Source organism: Macrosteles quadrilineatus, unplaced genomic scaffold (assembly GCF_028750875.1).
Source record: "Macrosteles quadrilineatus isolate MER2022 unplaced genomic scaffold, UCM_ALF_1.0 Scaffold_8__2_contigs__length_117827958, whole genome shotgun sequence".
In the NCBI taxonomy this organism is placed as follows: domain Eukaryota; kingdom Metazoa; phylum Arthropoda; class Insecta; order Hemiptera; family Cicadellidae; genus Macrosteles; species Macrosteles quadrilineatus.
Window position 1 is genome coordinate 78348585 of NW_026542601.1, and position 16040 is coordinate 78364624.

The 16040-nt window shown below is 36.8% G+C and overlaps 1 protein-coding gene across 2 annotated transcripts; it reads left to right on the forward strand.

The window, feature by feature from the left end:
- The first annotated feature begins 251 nt into the window (after positions 1–251).
- On the forward strand, positions 252–13918 carry LOC129000043 (ATP-dependent RNA helicase WM6). 2 transcript variants are annotated; one of them, XM_054426895.1, is made up of 11 exons: positions 252–357; positions 3924–4128; positions 4665–4888; positions 5453–5636; positions 5994–6112; positions 9293–9424; positions 10562–10708; positions 11371–11508; positions 11871–11988; positions 12458–12501; positions 13704–13918. In XM_054426895.1, the coding sequence occupies exons 2-10, from the start codon at positions 3927–3929 to the stop codon at positions 12469–12471; spliced, it is 1278 nt and encodes a 425-aa protein (XP_054282870.1). In that variant the 5' UTR covers positions 252–357; positions 3924–3926; the 3' UTR covers positions 12472–12501; positions 13704–13918. The 2 variants fall into 2 exon arrangements, with proteins under 2 accessions (XP_054282870.1, XP_054282871.1); XM_054426896.1 differs by having other exon boundaries at positions 13707–13918.
- Positions 13919–16040: the final 2122 nt, after the last annotated feature.

Here is a 16040-nt window from a genome sequence, read left to right on the forward strand (position 1 = left end):
GTTAAACAACTTTTGAAAAATTATATACGTCGTTAGATTACTCGGGATTGACCTAGAAAATTCATGCGGGATAAAACGGGATTTGTAATGATTGAAAAGAGGGATAGGCCGGACCGGGATTATATCGACCCAGGCGAGCGGGGGTTTTTTTGTTTTAGTCGTGTCCGTGTGGATAAACTGCGTCCGCCCCTCCTCCACCTTCCACCTCCACCGTACCGTTTCATTGAGTGGTCGTGGTGTGTTGGTTGGACTGATTCCTGATTCTTCTTATTCTCCTCTCCTCTACAACTCTACTCCTCTTTCTCTGGATTACGCCATTTTGGAGTGCAATCGCCGTCTTTGTTTCAAATCTTACAGGTAATTTAATTTACTGCCTTTGTTCCTAATTAGTATAATGTAGATATTTTCCCATAACTTACGAGGGTATTTTTTGGCTCCTATAAAATTCAGTTGAGAGATACTGCTTCATGCATTACGATCAGTAGGCCTAACTTAGGCAGGCAATTTGTGCAATGCCCTGGTATGACGGCATGCTAGCCTATATTTTCCTGTCAAACGCTTCTTGAGAAAGGGCTAGGACTACTCAATTTCCAACCCAATACCAACTATTTGACATGTCTTGTTAATCTTGTTAATAGAGGCGGCTAGGCCATTAGCCTAAGTAAGTTGAGTCAATGTGTTTGGCTAGGCTTAGAATTTGACATTTGGTTTGCCCAGTTAGTAGCTTATGGCTCAGGATCTAGCCGAGGACGGTTTGTACACGTTAGTGACCTATTGTGTCTCGGCTGCACTTTACTTTAGGTCCTACACTCATTCGAATGAAAATATCGATTAGGATTGTTTCATTCGATATATCGTTTGATATATTGAATGAAACAATCGATTAATTGATATATCGATCGATATTTTCAATCGAATGAGTGTAGGACCTAAAGTAAAGTGCAGCCTTTCCCTGTAAAATCCCTGTCTGGAAAGTTTAGAAATCAACTTCATCTCTTGTTTTTCTGCCTCCAATTGGCAATACAATTGGACCACCTGCGTTCCAAGCAGTGCAGCTATCTGTGGGTGTTCTAGCATACTAGCCTATGTCGATTCGTCGTAACACAGCACATCACCGCTTGGTGTTAGCTAACTCAGTGGCGGCGATAAGAACCCGCGGGCCACCCGCAATTTTGTTTGCCGGGCCCCCCTCCCCCCCCCCCTGGTCGTGTGTGTGGTTGTGGATGTTTTTTGTGTATCTTTAAAAACATTTTCCCATGTATTACCGCCTAAGCTTGCAATTTTGCAATAAACTTGACAAGGCATCTCCTGAGGCGTCATTATCGTCTTCCATGATCGCGGCAAAATCGTAAATACCTACTTCCCGTGGTCATAAGTCATGGAAGAAACATTATCATAGTTTACCGTGATTGCAAATGCAACCGAACCTATGACATCATTAGATAGCAGCATCATCGTCTCCCATGTTCACGGCCCAATCTAATATCACGGCCTAATATCTCCCCGCGACCCATCGTTGGTGACGGGTAAATCATTTTTCTGTAATCGTGGCTAAATCCTAGATATATCTCTCGCTAATAAAGAAACGTCATTATCGTCTTCCGCAATCGTGGCAAAATATTGAACGTTTGCGGCCGCGGCAAAAGTGTAGGCCTAATCTTTCAATTTCGTGAGCGTGATCCTCACGTATATAAAAGATTTTACTTTTAATTGTGCATTATTGTATTGAATACTGAGAAAATCGGCTCGAGCTTGATTTTCTGACTTTGTGCTTGATCTCTCAAGCTTGTAGTCCAGGCTCTGCTCGGCTTGAAAATCGACATTATAGGCCTATTATAAAAATCAACCGTTTCCAAAGCAACCCGATTTTGAACCGATCTGATTTGGCCTGAGGCCTTTAGGTAAGTAACATTTTTTACCTGACTCTATGTAAACACATTTAAAGTGCGAAGTAAACAAATCTAAAGGGCAGCCTCCTAATGGTAAGACTTGAAATGAAATGCAAATCCTTCCTTAGCATCAATGAAGGTAATGGAATTATATTTACTGTATTAGCTCTAGTGCCATTGACTATAGTGCCCTAGCCACCTAGTTTAATTTGCCGATTTGGTCGTAACAAAATTGTCAAGTTTATTTAGTCGAATCAGCATAGAGGATCCTCTATGGTGTCACCCGCTGGGAGCTAGGAGGATTAACATTAATCTTCCTAGGCCAGAGGCCACATTGGTTATAAATACGGCCCTATTATTATGCAACCAATTTTGACTGCGCCTTCACACAACCCACGAGGACAGTTAATGCAACCCGCATGACTGATGACAATTCTTTTACTTAGGTTGGTAAATAATTTATATCGATCGGTCAAGTAATAGTGTTAGTTTAGCTGTTGTAAACTACTTGAACTATAAGGTTTGAACAAATTTTTATCATAAAAAAAAAATGTGTTTTAATTCTCATATAAATATTGTTATGATATTTATGGGGACCCGTGTGGCTAAGCCTGTCACACTATTGCTGGCCCGTGTGCCGACCACACCGATAAATCAACTTTCAAATAAAATTTTATTAGTTTAAATAACAAAATCTTCTTAACGTAGGGTCACCCTAAAACATAGTCCACCGTTAGGTTAGGCCTAGGCTATAATTATTGTGGTAATATTTAATGTTATTAAGTAGGTACCCTTTGGTTAAACAAGCTTTTAAAAAAACAACAAAAAATTAGACACATTTAACATTTTGTATATGCCTAATCAAAAACTTACATACTCACTACTGCACTGTCGGTAATCCCAAATGCGTACAAGTACCTATTTCTGATTGTATGGCCATGGTATGAAGTTAATCTTAAATAATTCTAGGTCAGATGCTGATTTCAGCCGAGTCTTCTCAAGGGACTGTATGTGGTTTGAAAAATCAATTTAACTAATCAATCTAATTTTAATACATTATTTCATTAACCGGAATAATACAGGATTTTTCATAGGGGGTAAAACAGGATTTCCTTGGTCGGGTGAGCGGGATTTTTCTTTGATTTGTTTGGAATGATTGAGTTATTTTGATTCTTCTCTAATAGGCCTAGTGTAATTAATTTGGAATAGCTCGGCCTAATATGTTTTTATTTTTGTTTTAAAACTAGGCCCTATATTTATAAATCACAGAAATAGTATTATTTTATGTATGTAAAGTTGTAACACAAAGAAACTTGCCTCTTAGACGTATCTTTCTAAAATCAGCATAAGAATCATTCCCCACAAACTGCATAAATGTATCTAATTCTGTTGGGTTCTCACCTAAGTTACGTAGTGTGTGTACATTTATTCCAGGTACACCGCGGAATTCAATTTGTTTAGGGACATTTTTTACATCCAACCAAGGCCAATCGCTATGAACGAACTTTGGTTTCTTACCTTTACCTTTTTTGGGGTTTTTTGAATTTTTTTTTTTTATTGTTAGGCCTACATTTGCCTTTTTGGGGTGTTTTTGATTTCTTAGGCCTACCAGGTTTTTGTTTTTGGTAACCAGAGAATTATTTGTAGGTTTCATTTTTTTGTTAGGTTTTTCCGAATGTGGAAGCTTTATTTTCCTTTCACTAGATACATTTTTTGGTAGTAGGCCTATTAGCCTCAAGATTAGGAACAGAAGTACTACTACGAGGCATAGACATAGGCATAGGCTACATAGTACTAGTGCAACGCACACATCGAGTCGGACTCGTGTGTCGGCGTTCAGTCCACCGGAGCGGCATAGAGTCAGACTCGTGTGTCTTCCTCAATGGGTTAAGTTGCCAATGAAATGTTAATTCTGCATGATTTTTTCGTCCCACTATGGTGGCAACCCTGATATATTTGAACCCATCATAAATGGGTGGGCCTCTGGATAGTGGATATATTTACTATTATTCTATTTTTCACTACATGTTACAGAAAATGGCAGACAATGATGATCTTTTGGACTACGAAGATGAGGAGCAGCCAGAACAGGCCGTAGTAGACGGATCTGGGGATCCTCCCAAGAAAGAGGTCAAAGGAACCTACGTCTCAATTCACAGTTCAGGGTTTCGAGATTTCCTCTTGAAACCAGAAATCTTAAGAGCTATTGTTGACTGTGGTTTTGAACATCCGTCCGAGGGTAGGTTTGAAATATTCATATCATGTACGGTATTGGCTATTTTTGTTGTTTTAACTTAATAATTAATTTGTTTCAATTAAATCCTTAAAAATAATTCATGTGGTTAAATGCAATTTACTAAAACTCCTTGAAGGTTTGGATTATTATCAAACTTCTAAGAGAGTGTGACATTTTTTGTAAGCACAAACAGTGAATTCAGTAGTATTGTAGTAACTACTGACGGGGATATATGCAACCTCATGCCTAAAAGAAGGTTATTTTTGTGTTGTGTGATTTCTTGAATAAAATCATTAGTTAGACCTAGTGAGAGTGCAGTGATAGTTTATCCAACATGCTTTTCTATTTCATTTTTCAAGATTGAATTTTTTTCCCCCTCAAACCTTAGTTAAACTGTAGTCTACTTCTAAACTTGTAATAGAAGTAGCTACCATAATTCAACTTTCAAAACCTGGTGTTAACCTAAAAATATGTTAATGACATGAACCAGGATAGTACTCCAACCAAAGAATAACACTGTATATATTTTATGTCGACAGTTCAACACGAATGTATACCTCAAGCAGTGCTTGGAATGGACATCTTATGTCAGGCTAAGTCTGGAATGGGTAAAACGGCTGTTTTTGTGTTGGCAACACTTCAACAGCTCGAGAACACTTCTGACAACCATGTCTACGTCTTGGTAATGTGTCACACCCGAGAACTGGCATTCCAGATCAGCAAAGAGTACGAGCGCTTCTCAAAATACATGCCTCAGATTAAGGTATGTCAGCCAAAATGGTATTCTGATAGCACTTAGTAAGGCTGTGTAATTTTTAATTACTATACCCTTGTGAGGTGCTAAAGCTTAAATTGTGTACAAAATATCCTTATTATTTGTGGTTTTTTATTTAAAGATTCATGTTGAGGAAAGAATGGTTTTTCCTAAATTAACAATTCATACGTTTTTAAATCCTCTTTTTTTTGCCCCTGAGCTGATTCACTGACTAAATCAATAAAGTGTGATACGTTTTTTGTTTGAAATGGCTCTAAAATTCATTTGTTTTAAAAAAGTCACCAACTATTTTTTAAGACTAAAAATTTAATTCAACACCAGTTCAATAGAAATCCGCTGTCCTTTAAGTAACAAAAATACTATGAAACAATCATAAAGCTTAATGCACTACTTGGAAAACTTGCAGATTTTTAATAGGCTAGATTTTAAGAGTTACCAATAATAATAATGCGTGCTTTCCTTACAGCATGCATTTGTAATGAGGCCTGTAATGCCAAATCATTTAATTTCACACTTTTATACTTGCCCTATTTATATTTTACTCGTTTTCAGGTGGGAGTCTTTTTCGGTGGTCTGCCAATTCAAAAGGACGAGGAAGTTTTGAAAAACAATTGTCCGCATATAGTGGTGGGAACTCCAGGACGTATCCTTGCTTTGGTGCGCAACAAGAAGTTAAACCTGAAACATTTGAAGCACTTTGTTCTTGATGAGTGTGACAAAATGTTGGAACTATTAGGCAAGTGAATATTAAATAGATTGTATACTCTCACAAATTCAAACTAATGTGGGGGACAACGAAATCTGGATTTCTTGTGGTTGGTTTCAAGTTTGACACTGTGCAATACTGCTATTTTAATTTTTTATATGCAGTCGATTGTATGCTACTGCTACAGGCAGTTAGAATTTCTGATTATGTAAAAGGGGTTTTGCAAGGTTCGTAATTTTTAAGTTTGAATTAATTTTGTTGTCAGGATAGCCTACTTAATTCTATTACAAGCTATATGGCTGTTTACCATGTTAGGCTAATTAATTGACAGTTCAATCCTATGCACATTCTACATAACCAGACTGAGAACTTCTATATTTTTTCCAGACATGAGAAGAGACGTCCAGGAGATATTCAGAGAAACTCCACACAGCAAGCAAGTGATGATGTTCAGCGCAACACTCGGCAAGGAGATCAGGCCTGTCTGCAAAAAATTTATGCAAGATGTAATTTATCCACTTCATTTTATTAGTTGTTTCCTGGGAGGGGCGCTAACTTTACTTTCCCACCACACTATCCTTACTTGTCTACTCACATCCTACACTTGAAAAGTGATTCCTCTAAAACAAACATCCTTGATACTTAGTCATGAGACTCCAAACTTGACCCACTTCCTTTGTAATTCCGTGATTCCTTCAGTTCAACCCTGGGTCCTTAGAATGGGGTTTGTTCATCTGGGTATCTATTTCAACGAGGGTTGGGGGGTTCAGCGAAGAAGAAAGAATGGGTATGTTCATCTGGGTATCTATTTCAACGAGGGTTGGGGGTTCAGCGAAGAAGAAAGAATGGGTTATGTTCATCTGGGTATCTATTTCAACGAGGGTTGGGGGGTTCAGCGAAGAAGAAAGAAGATGGGCAACGAAAGAAGAAAGGGTTTTGGTTATGATAGCTGCTTGTGTGTCGTTTCCCGACTCAGCAGTCATCCGTTAGAGTCTGAGCAGAGTTGTGAGAACTTCCGTAAACTGCTGGCCTCTGCTGGTACATGATCCGGTGGTATGGTGCAGTAAACCGTATGTACCTTAGTTATTTTGTACACTAGTACACAAGCCATTTCAACAACATACATTCAAACTTAACCATTTAGAGTAGAATAGTTTGAATTCATTGTCCATATTACTCATTTGTAATTATTGTTCATTCACATCTATAACAGATAGCAGATTTTATGGATGCATTTAACAGTTATTTATTTTTGCACTAACAAATCAAAACACAATATGGATTGTGTCTTTAATTGTAGGGAAATCAGATGAATTTATTTTATCTGTTAAGGGTGTTTGGTCAAAAATTTGATGTCTTATTTTTTGTTATTGTTCAATTGTACTAAAAATTAGAGATACAAATATATAAGAAAAAATTTTTTATTTTGAATATTAAGCGAGATATGGAGCTTGAAAGTAGTAAATTTTTAATCTTTGGTACCAGTTCACAGGGAGAATGGGTAATGCGATTCTCACCAAAATTTGCATTCAGGTGTGGAAAAATAAGATAATAATCACTAGCTATTTAAAATTAAAAAATTTAAAAAAAAAATTATTTTTTATTTTTTATAAATTTTTTAAAAAATTAAAAAAAATTTTTAAAAAAATTTAAAAATAGCTCTTTGTTTTTGGGAAAAATGTATCTGTATGTTGGAATAAAAAGAAATGTGATATGTTAACTCGTTTGGGCTGTGAATTCGTACCTTTGATGCCTTGCGCTGTCGGAGCACTACTCGTTGAGAGTGTGTACACTAACACCGGGGCTTTAGAATACAACGATAAACGTATTCTTTCAATGTTAAAGGATGTTAATAATTACGTGATGTTAAAGTATTCTAAAGCCCCGGTGTTAGTGTACAAACTCTCAACGAGTAGTGCTCCGACAGCGCAAGGCATCAAAGGTACGAATTCACAGCCCAAACGAGTTAACATATCACATTTTTTTTTATTCCAACATACAGATACATTTTTCCCAAAAACAAAGAGCTATTTTTAAATTTTTTAAAATTTTTTTTTTAATTTTTTAAAAAATTTATAAAAAATATAAAAAAAATTTTTTTTTTAATTTTTTAATTTTAAATAGCTAGTGATTATTATCTTATTTTTCCACACCTGAATGCAAATTTTGGTGAGAATCGCATTACCCATTCTCCCTGTGAACTGGTACCAAAGATTAAAAATTTACTACTTTCAAGCTCCATATCTCGCTTAATATTCAAAATAAAAAATTTTTTCTTATATATTTGTATCTCTAATTTTTAGTACAATTAAACAATAACAAAAAATCAGACATGAAAATTTGCGACCAAACACCCTTAACTTCTTGTAGGCTACCTATCTATATTTAAATTAAACGCAATGACACATGTACAGTGTTGAGGAATTGATTGATGTTGGTTTGATACATTCAAACCTTTGACAATTAAACCCTTCCTGAATCAATTTATCAGTTTAAACTAATTGGTTGTTTATTTAAAGTGTATTTTATGCTCTACAAAACATCAATTTTTCCCCTTAATTTTTATTTTAATTAGGGATGGACGGGATTGAATTTTTAGTTCGGGACGGGACGGGACGGGATTTTTATTTCCTTCCCGATTTTCGGGACGGGACGGGACGGGATTTTTTTCTGTGCATAAAAAGAAAGTACTGTATTGCAGTTACCAAAAAAGACATACGAAATCAATTTTTACCATTTGTGGCACTGATCTATAAAAACCAAAAAATGGGTAACAATTTACAGGTACCTGTAGTAACTTGTGACTCGCGGGTCACGGGGTGATCGTCTGTATGACTCACGGTCACGGCGAGATCGTCGTCATGACTCGCGATCACGGCGCGATCGTCGGTATGACTCGCGGTCACGGCGCGATCGTCGGCATGACTCGCGGTCACGGCGCGATCGTCGGTATGACTCCGCGGTCACGGGGTTATCGTCGGTATGACTCGCGGTCACGGCGCGATCGTCGATATGACTCGCGATCACGGCTCGATCGTCGGTATGACTCGCGGTCACAGCGCGATCGCCGTCATGACTCGCGGTCACGGCGCGATCGTCGGTATGACTTGCGGTCACGGCGCGATCGTCGGTATGACTCGCGATCACGGCTCGATCGTCAGCATGACTCCGCGGTCACGGCGCTATCGTCGTCATGACTCGCGGTCACGGCGCTATCGTCGTCATGACTCGCGGTCACGGCGCGATCGTCGTCATGACTCGCGGTCATGGCGCGATCGTCGTCATGACTCGCGGTCACGGCGCGATCGTCGGTATGACTTCGTCTCCTGCGTTCGCGGACCTATCGCTCGCAATAACGGCGTTATCGGCACTCGCGAAGCGGAAAAATCGCCGACGATCGGACCAAATCCCGTCCCGAAAAATTCCCGAGTCAAATGTAATCCCGTCCCGATAATCGGGAATATTTTTTTCCCGAAAAATTCCCGAAATTTCGGGACCCGTCCATCCCTAATTTTAATTATTTTTATTGATTATTGAATTATTGATTATTGAACTTAACTCACAAATGTTATTTTTTTTTATACTTGGACATACAGTATTCATTAGTAGGCATCCCCTTTTCTTAATTTTTGTCTGTGTCTTGGAAAGTGTGACTGAGATTGAGTAGGATGATTTTTGGTGTCCAGCCTATGGAAGTCTACGTTGACGACGAAGCCAAGCTGACACTTCATGGACTCCAGCAGCATTATGTCAAACTGAAGGAGAATGAGAAGAACAAAAAACTGTTTGAACTTTTAGACATACTTGAGTTCAATCAGGTGAGTGGCTCGTGAACTGATTACATATAGCATTAGACGCATCCCTATAATTGGGTTTACAAGTCCAATTAAATTACAACTCTGCCCCCACCACTAATATTTGAGCTTAAAAATCACTGTAAACATATTAGTGAGCTGTACACCATCAAAAACTTGAGTTAGGCCTAAAAAAAGTTCCAAATTTTAAATAAAAGATTTTAAAAATTTAATCATTTGTGATATCTGTCGTGATGTATTTAACTACACAATTTGGGCTAATCACCTAGACTATTATAATGTAAATACCTTCATGTCAACAGTCCATTAAAGTAATGGTCAAAGTCAAACTACATGTTTCGCCTATTCAGGCTTCGTCAAGTGATCTTTTTTCATCCATTAATAGACTCATCAATAACATTCAAATGAAATATACATATTTAGACGATACAACACACAAAATTAGGCCTACTATACTATTAACCAAGGAGCGAACGGGTCCAGTAGTTAGAGCGTGGGACTTTGGTCTCCGAGGTCCCGGGTTCAAATCGCGCCAAATCACCAATGGATTTGATCTCAGTGATAATGACGCCACCCTGAGGTCTAGCCTGAAGTAATGTGAAAACAATCCCGGGCTCGGTTTATGTTGTCTTATAGACCTATGTGTATTTGTTTGAATGTTAATGACGAGTCTACTAGGATGAAACGTGAAATATTCTTAAAAGCACTCGACAATGCTTGAATGCTTAACATGAGTGAATTAAACCATTACTTTGATGGGTTGTTGACATAAAGATATGTATCAATTCAGTGGTCCAGGGGCTACATAATGAATTTTAACTCATCTTATAAAGCTTATGAATAAGTAATTTGTGATAAAAATGTGAGACTGTAAGAAACTCCTCTCTTTTATTTGAACCTTCCTTTGAAGGCTTATAAAAACCGGGCGTTTATAAAATGCACACTTAATATTTTTATTTTTTCAATTATTTGACTAGACTAAGTTTCTTCTGGATTCCATTGGAGTTTTTCGGTTGTTTTCTTTTTTAAATTTTCATCTTTGTCAGATTGGTTATTGATTGAACTTCTATTCAGTTTATGTTTTGTTAACACCATTGTTGTGAAAACTTACACCAACAATAAGTTAATGTGGTTGCGTAGGTGGTCATCTTTGTCAAGTCAGTGCAGCGCTGCATGGCGTTGGCAACTCTTCTCTCTGAGCAGAACTTCCCTGCCGTCGCCATCCATCGAGGAATGCTCCAGGAGGAAAGACTGAAGAAATATCAGGAGTTCAAGGATTTCCAAAAGGTGATTTTCATGCTGTTTATTACTTAAAGTTGCTGTATTTGGTAGCCAGAGATTGGATGAGATCACATAGTGAATTTTATGACTTGTGCTTTGCTATTTGGTTATGTAACTAGGAGAGAGTTGTTGTTTTTGATTAGATTGTTTTATTTAGTTAAGCAAGGTTTTAAATAGTTAAAATAACAAGAAACTAATGTGTAAACTAAACAATACTTGTGACATCAGATGGAATGACAACAAAATGTCTGAAGTTGATTGATAAGGATAACGAATGTACTAAGGAAGTATGTTTAATCTATTTACTGACGATGTTCTAGCGAAAAGATGGTTACATTAGAAATATTGACATAAGATGCAGGCCTACGTATACTTAGGTAGGCTAAGTAATCAGTTAAACTCAGTTCTTTGGAATGAATGTCATAGCTCTTACAATATTTGCAAGATAAAATTTTAATTAGAATATGGTTTTTCTTATTAAATGGCGAATGGCAAGCTCCAAAAATTGATCATAGTCCACAATTAGCTATGTATAGACCTACGGGAAAACTTTTTGTATTAAAAATGTATAGCTTAAATTGTGTGAACCATGTTAGATCAGTGTAGTTGTGTTATTGTTTTGACTTTTGATCTTTTTGGAAATTCCTAATGTTGCTTTCACTTTGCAGCGTATTCTGGTGGCCACGAATCTGTTTGGTAGAGGTATGGACATAGAGAGAGTCAACATTGTGTTCAACTATGACATGCCTGAGGATACAGACACATACTTGCACAGAGTGGCGCGAGCTGGTCGATTTGGTACCAAGGTGAGCTATTCAAAGTGATTTCAGCCAAGTTGAATTTTTAAACAGAAATAATTTCATTTTTTTAGGTTTTTAAAGAATGGTTGAACCCTGTAGTTGACTCAGATTCTTTGATCTTTAAGAACTTGACTCCCTCTTTCCTTTGTATGGTTTAAAAGGCTGATATGAATCATTGAATCTAGAAATAGCAAACTATGAAGACATGTAAAATTTAACACTTGTGACTTCTTGTGATCCAGACGATGGTTAGCCTATTAGAAGTTTTCCATCCATGGTTTATTGTGGTGTGTAGTAAAGTTTTTACAAATATTTTTTAAAGATTCTTTTAACATTGGTGAATCTTAATTATGTCCTTTTTCCTATAGGGACTTGCCATAACATTTGCGAGCGATGAAAACGATGCCAACATCTTGAACAACGTGCAAGACAGATTCGATGTAAACATCACTGAACTCCCCGAAGAAATTGACCTCTCATCCTACAGTGAGTATTGTACTCAATATATAACACGTAACACAAGCAGTAATATATCAAGTGTAAACTAACTATCAAAAATGAAAACTTGGCTCATTAAACTAAATTTAGGGGAAGTGGAGTTGAATTAGTTTTGTACTACATATGGGAAATGTACTTGGGTTTCAGATGCACTTAAATTTTAATGTTCCAATGGAGAAGGATTATAAATGTAACTCAAAGTCTTAAGCTCTACGCCAAAAGCAAAATATAATTTGGTGAAGGGTGGGAAAGAAACATTCCTCCTTCGCTTGATCAGTAGTTTCAGGGTAGTTTTGATAGATTTCTTGTGAAGCTTTTTCAACAGAAAAGAAATTTGTGCAGCTAGCATTAAAAATATTTAGCATTGGACATCATTGTATCCACTTTGAATTACAATTGTCTTTTATTTGGCTGAGTTAAATTGCAGACCCAAAATAATTGCTGTCTTTCATTTCAGTTGAAGGACGTTAAACAGCAAGACAGTTGACATCAGTTATGGTGGTAAGTGAAAAGCACTTTCATTTTCCCATTTTCCTTACAAATACAGAATATTACAGCACTATGTCTATATAAAGTAAAGTTAATTATTTAATGTTATTCATATAAATAGGGTGGCCATGGATCAGAAAACCAGAAAGCTTGGATAAATTTGTCGTACGAGATATTATGTGGGATTTTGAGATTTCAGTTTTCACTTGAAAAACCATGACTCCATTCAGCACATGTTTTTTCTATATAACAAATCAAGCATTTTTTATATTTGAACTTGTCAAAAGAATTTATTCTGCAGTCAATTTTTGACCCCGCATCTTTGCAAACACTTTCCTAGCTTCAGTTCTTCCCAGGTTTTTTATTGCAAACATTTTTTGCCATTGCGGAAAAATGCGCTTGGTGGGACTTAAAAAAAAACCAATAGGTAATCATTTTCCAGCTCCTGGTCTACTGTTGGCCCAATCCGTCCCAATAATATTGAAAAGGCACACTTGGCGACAGAGAAAATTTTTTTAACTCTAAACGACTAGGTTTTACGTTATTTAAAACTGTCCCTTGTTTACTAGGATCTAAAACCCTTGTTAAGAGGGAGTGGTAGGTTGTCAAAGTCGGTTGTCAGTTTTGCTAGTTTTAGTTTTAAGTAGAAATCAAAGCGGAGAATTATTACAGTGATCGTTAGTTGGCTAGGAGCATGTAAATGGTTTATCAGATGATAGTTAATGACTTTCATATTTTATGTAATTAACAAAACCAACTAGAAGAAACCCGTCCAGTTATCTTCAAACATTGAACATTTAACATTATTAAACGAGTAAAAAAGAAGGCTAAAAACAATGATTTGGTGATTTGAGTACCTACCATACAAAGTTTAATAAATTAAATAGTAAATTTTTAATGTATAATAATTATTTCTTTGTCCATTCATCGACCACAATTTAAGTGAACTTGGTCATTATCTTGACTAGTTCTCGTGGGGTCATACAGCTTGGTTGGCAACAAATAATGCAATTTAAAACACATATACAACCTTTGCATATGTAGAGAGGAAAAGTATATTTACAAGAAGTAATTTAAAGGGGGAGAAACCGATTAGAATAAGATCGAACCGATTAAATCAGCAACCGACCCTTAAAAACTATTTTCATTATAACTAGAAAAAAACCCATATATTTGGCATTAATAAACTAATTCAATTGTTTTGTTTGTTTCAGAAGATATGCAACCAGAAGTTCAATTCGACCATTACCAATTAATTTGTATTAATGTTAGTTTATCAATATAATGCAATATGGCATTCTTAAAGTGTGACATTTCCCTATTTTACAATTAAATGGTGTTATAAAAGTGATCGGGAAGTGATTTTCTTTTGTTCCATGAACAAGGTTATTCTGTACGAATGTAACCAATAAATGTTTTCTATCTTCTACTATAGGTTTACTTATTTACCTTCTTTTTGACTTGATTTCCAATTTAGTTAGCAATAAGTGGTTATAAACAAATCATAACCTCACCTCCCTTAAAAGGTTATTGTCTACTTGTCTTCTTCAAAACCATTGATATATAGATTATAACTGGAGAGTCACTACTCTCTGGTTAAACATTAGAGAAAAACGTGCCACTGTTTTTGCTGATTAGTTTTCGGCGTTTCGTGTTGTTAGGTTGGCCGTGTGATCGGTTGGTGGGATGCTGTCAAAGTCAAATTCCAATTCATTCTAACCTAACCATACTATTCATTTGAGGTTAGGCTAGTCAAGTTTCCTGGTTTGGAGATATTGGTTTAGTCTTGGGTTTACTGTGGCAGGTTTACCTATAGCATTTGATAAAGAACGACCATCGGTTTATGATCTTGTTAAAATGTTATGATACTGTTATTGTTATGATGTTGACATATTTTTGTTTGCTATCAACAAGACAATAGACAATAGGATGACGCCATCTTGATTTTTCCTCTAATTTGAGAAATCCCCACCAACCGACCACCTGGTCAACCTAACAACACGAAGCTCTAAAACAAAAACATCAAAAACAGTGGTACGTTTTTAAAACACAGAGTGGTTTCTCCAGTTATATTATTATAGCTCAGTGTTCAAAACTCTTAGAAAAAGATGTGCTTATTCAGTTTTCTTGACAAACAACATGATTACAGATCTAAAAAGTTTTCTGTAATAGCTGGTAATGAGTTTGCAGAGTCAAAACATTAATTCTTTTGACAGAGAGAATATGTAGATCTGACAAGAGCTTTTAATAGTGCAATAGTAGTTTAAAACGCAACAATAGCGTTCCTCTAAAGATAATGTTAACAATTTAAAGTACGAGCCTTAGCGAATGCTTTAAAAACTTTGAGTGTCCTTAATTAACGCAAGTTGTGTAAAGTAAAAATTAATAACTATAATAGAAACTTTATACTCCAGTTATGAAGAAACTTGTACCGTAACTTCTCAACCTCACTCCAATTGACCTGCATGTCACAGCGAGGAGGACTGCCTACAGACTCCAGTGCAAAAACCTCTGGTTGGATGTTGAAAGATCCCGAGGTCCCTCTCGGATCACTCAGATGGTAAGAGGTACTACTGGACATGCCTTTGGACCACATGCCGATTCGATTGTTCTTCGCCAGGCCATTCACCGTCCTTCCATCCAGGGATAAGTGGATGTCGGGTGAGAACCCTCTTCCACAAGGCGACCTTGAATGGCATACTGCCGGTTCAAAGGTAAGCAGTGGGACAGAGGCTGGAATTCATGGAGTGCAGAACGGGTTGAACCTCTATTCCCATGGGCAGACACCCAACTGTGTAGGCCGAAATAACTGCGATAAAGGAATGTGATAGGGAGAACCTGAGGCAGGCTTCAGGGTCATCAATATTTCCATTTTTACAGATAGCCAGGCTGCGCATAAAGCGATTGACTTCTACGAATTATATTCCAAGGTGGTCCGGGACTGCCTCTCTGCAGTATGCGACCTGGGCAGGCGCAACAAGGTAACAGTCTGTTGGGTACCTGGGCACTCAGGGATAGATGGGAACGAGGTGGCTGACAGGCTAATTTTGAAATATTGACATTTTTAACAAAATTGTATTATTTTAAAGGAAAGTTGAAAACAAAAAATGGATTGCAGAATTGAGTTTAGCTTAAAAAAGTAATTCAAAATTATGGGACACAACACCTGCTTCATATTAAAAAAAAATTTTCATATTTCAAAATGGTGGCCGAAAGAAATACATACGTCCAAGTGAAAATAGGTCAGCAATGACTGGTAGTGAATACTTATCTTTATCTAGCACTATATCCGTTGACTTTATATCTACATCCCCTGGGCCCTGTTTCATAAAACTACAGTACTAGTCTAGTATTTACTAGTCCATGGACTAGTAATAATAGTGTATTTTACAAGTCTACGTTTCAAACACAAATTAGTAGGACAGGTAAATACGGGACTAGTATTTTTATGAAACAGGCTGATTGTGAAAAGCCATATACAGTAAAACCCCTCATATCCGGCCTACCCAAAACAACTTGATCAAATAACAACTTTTGATTAGTTTAAACAC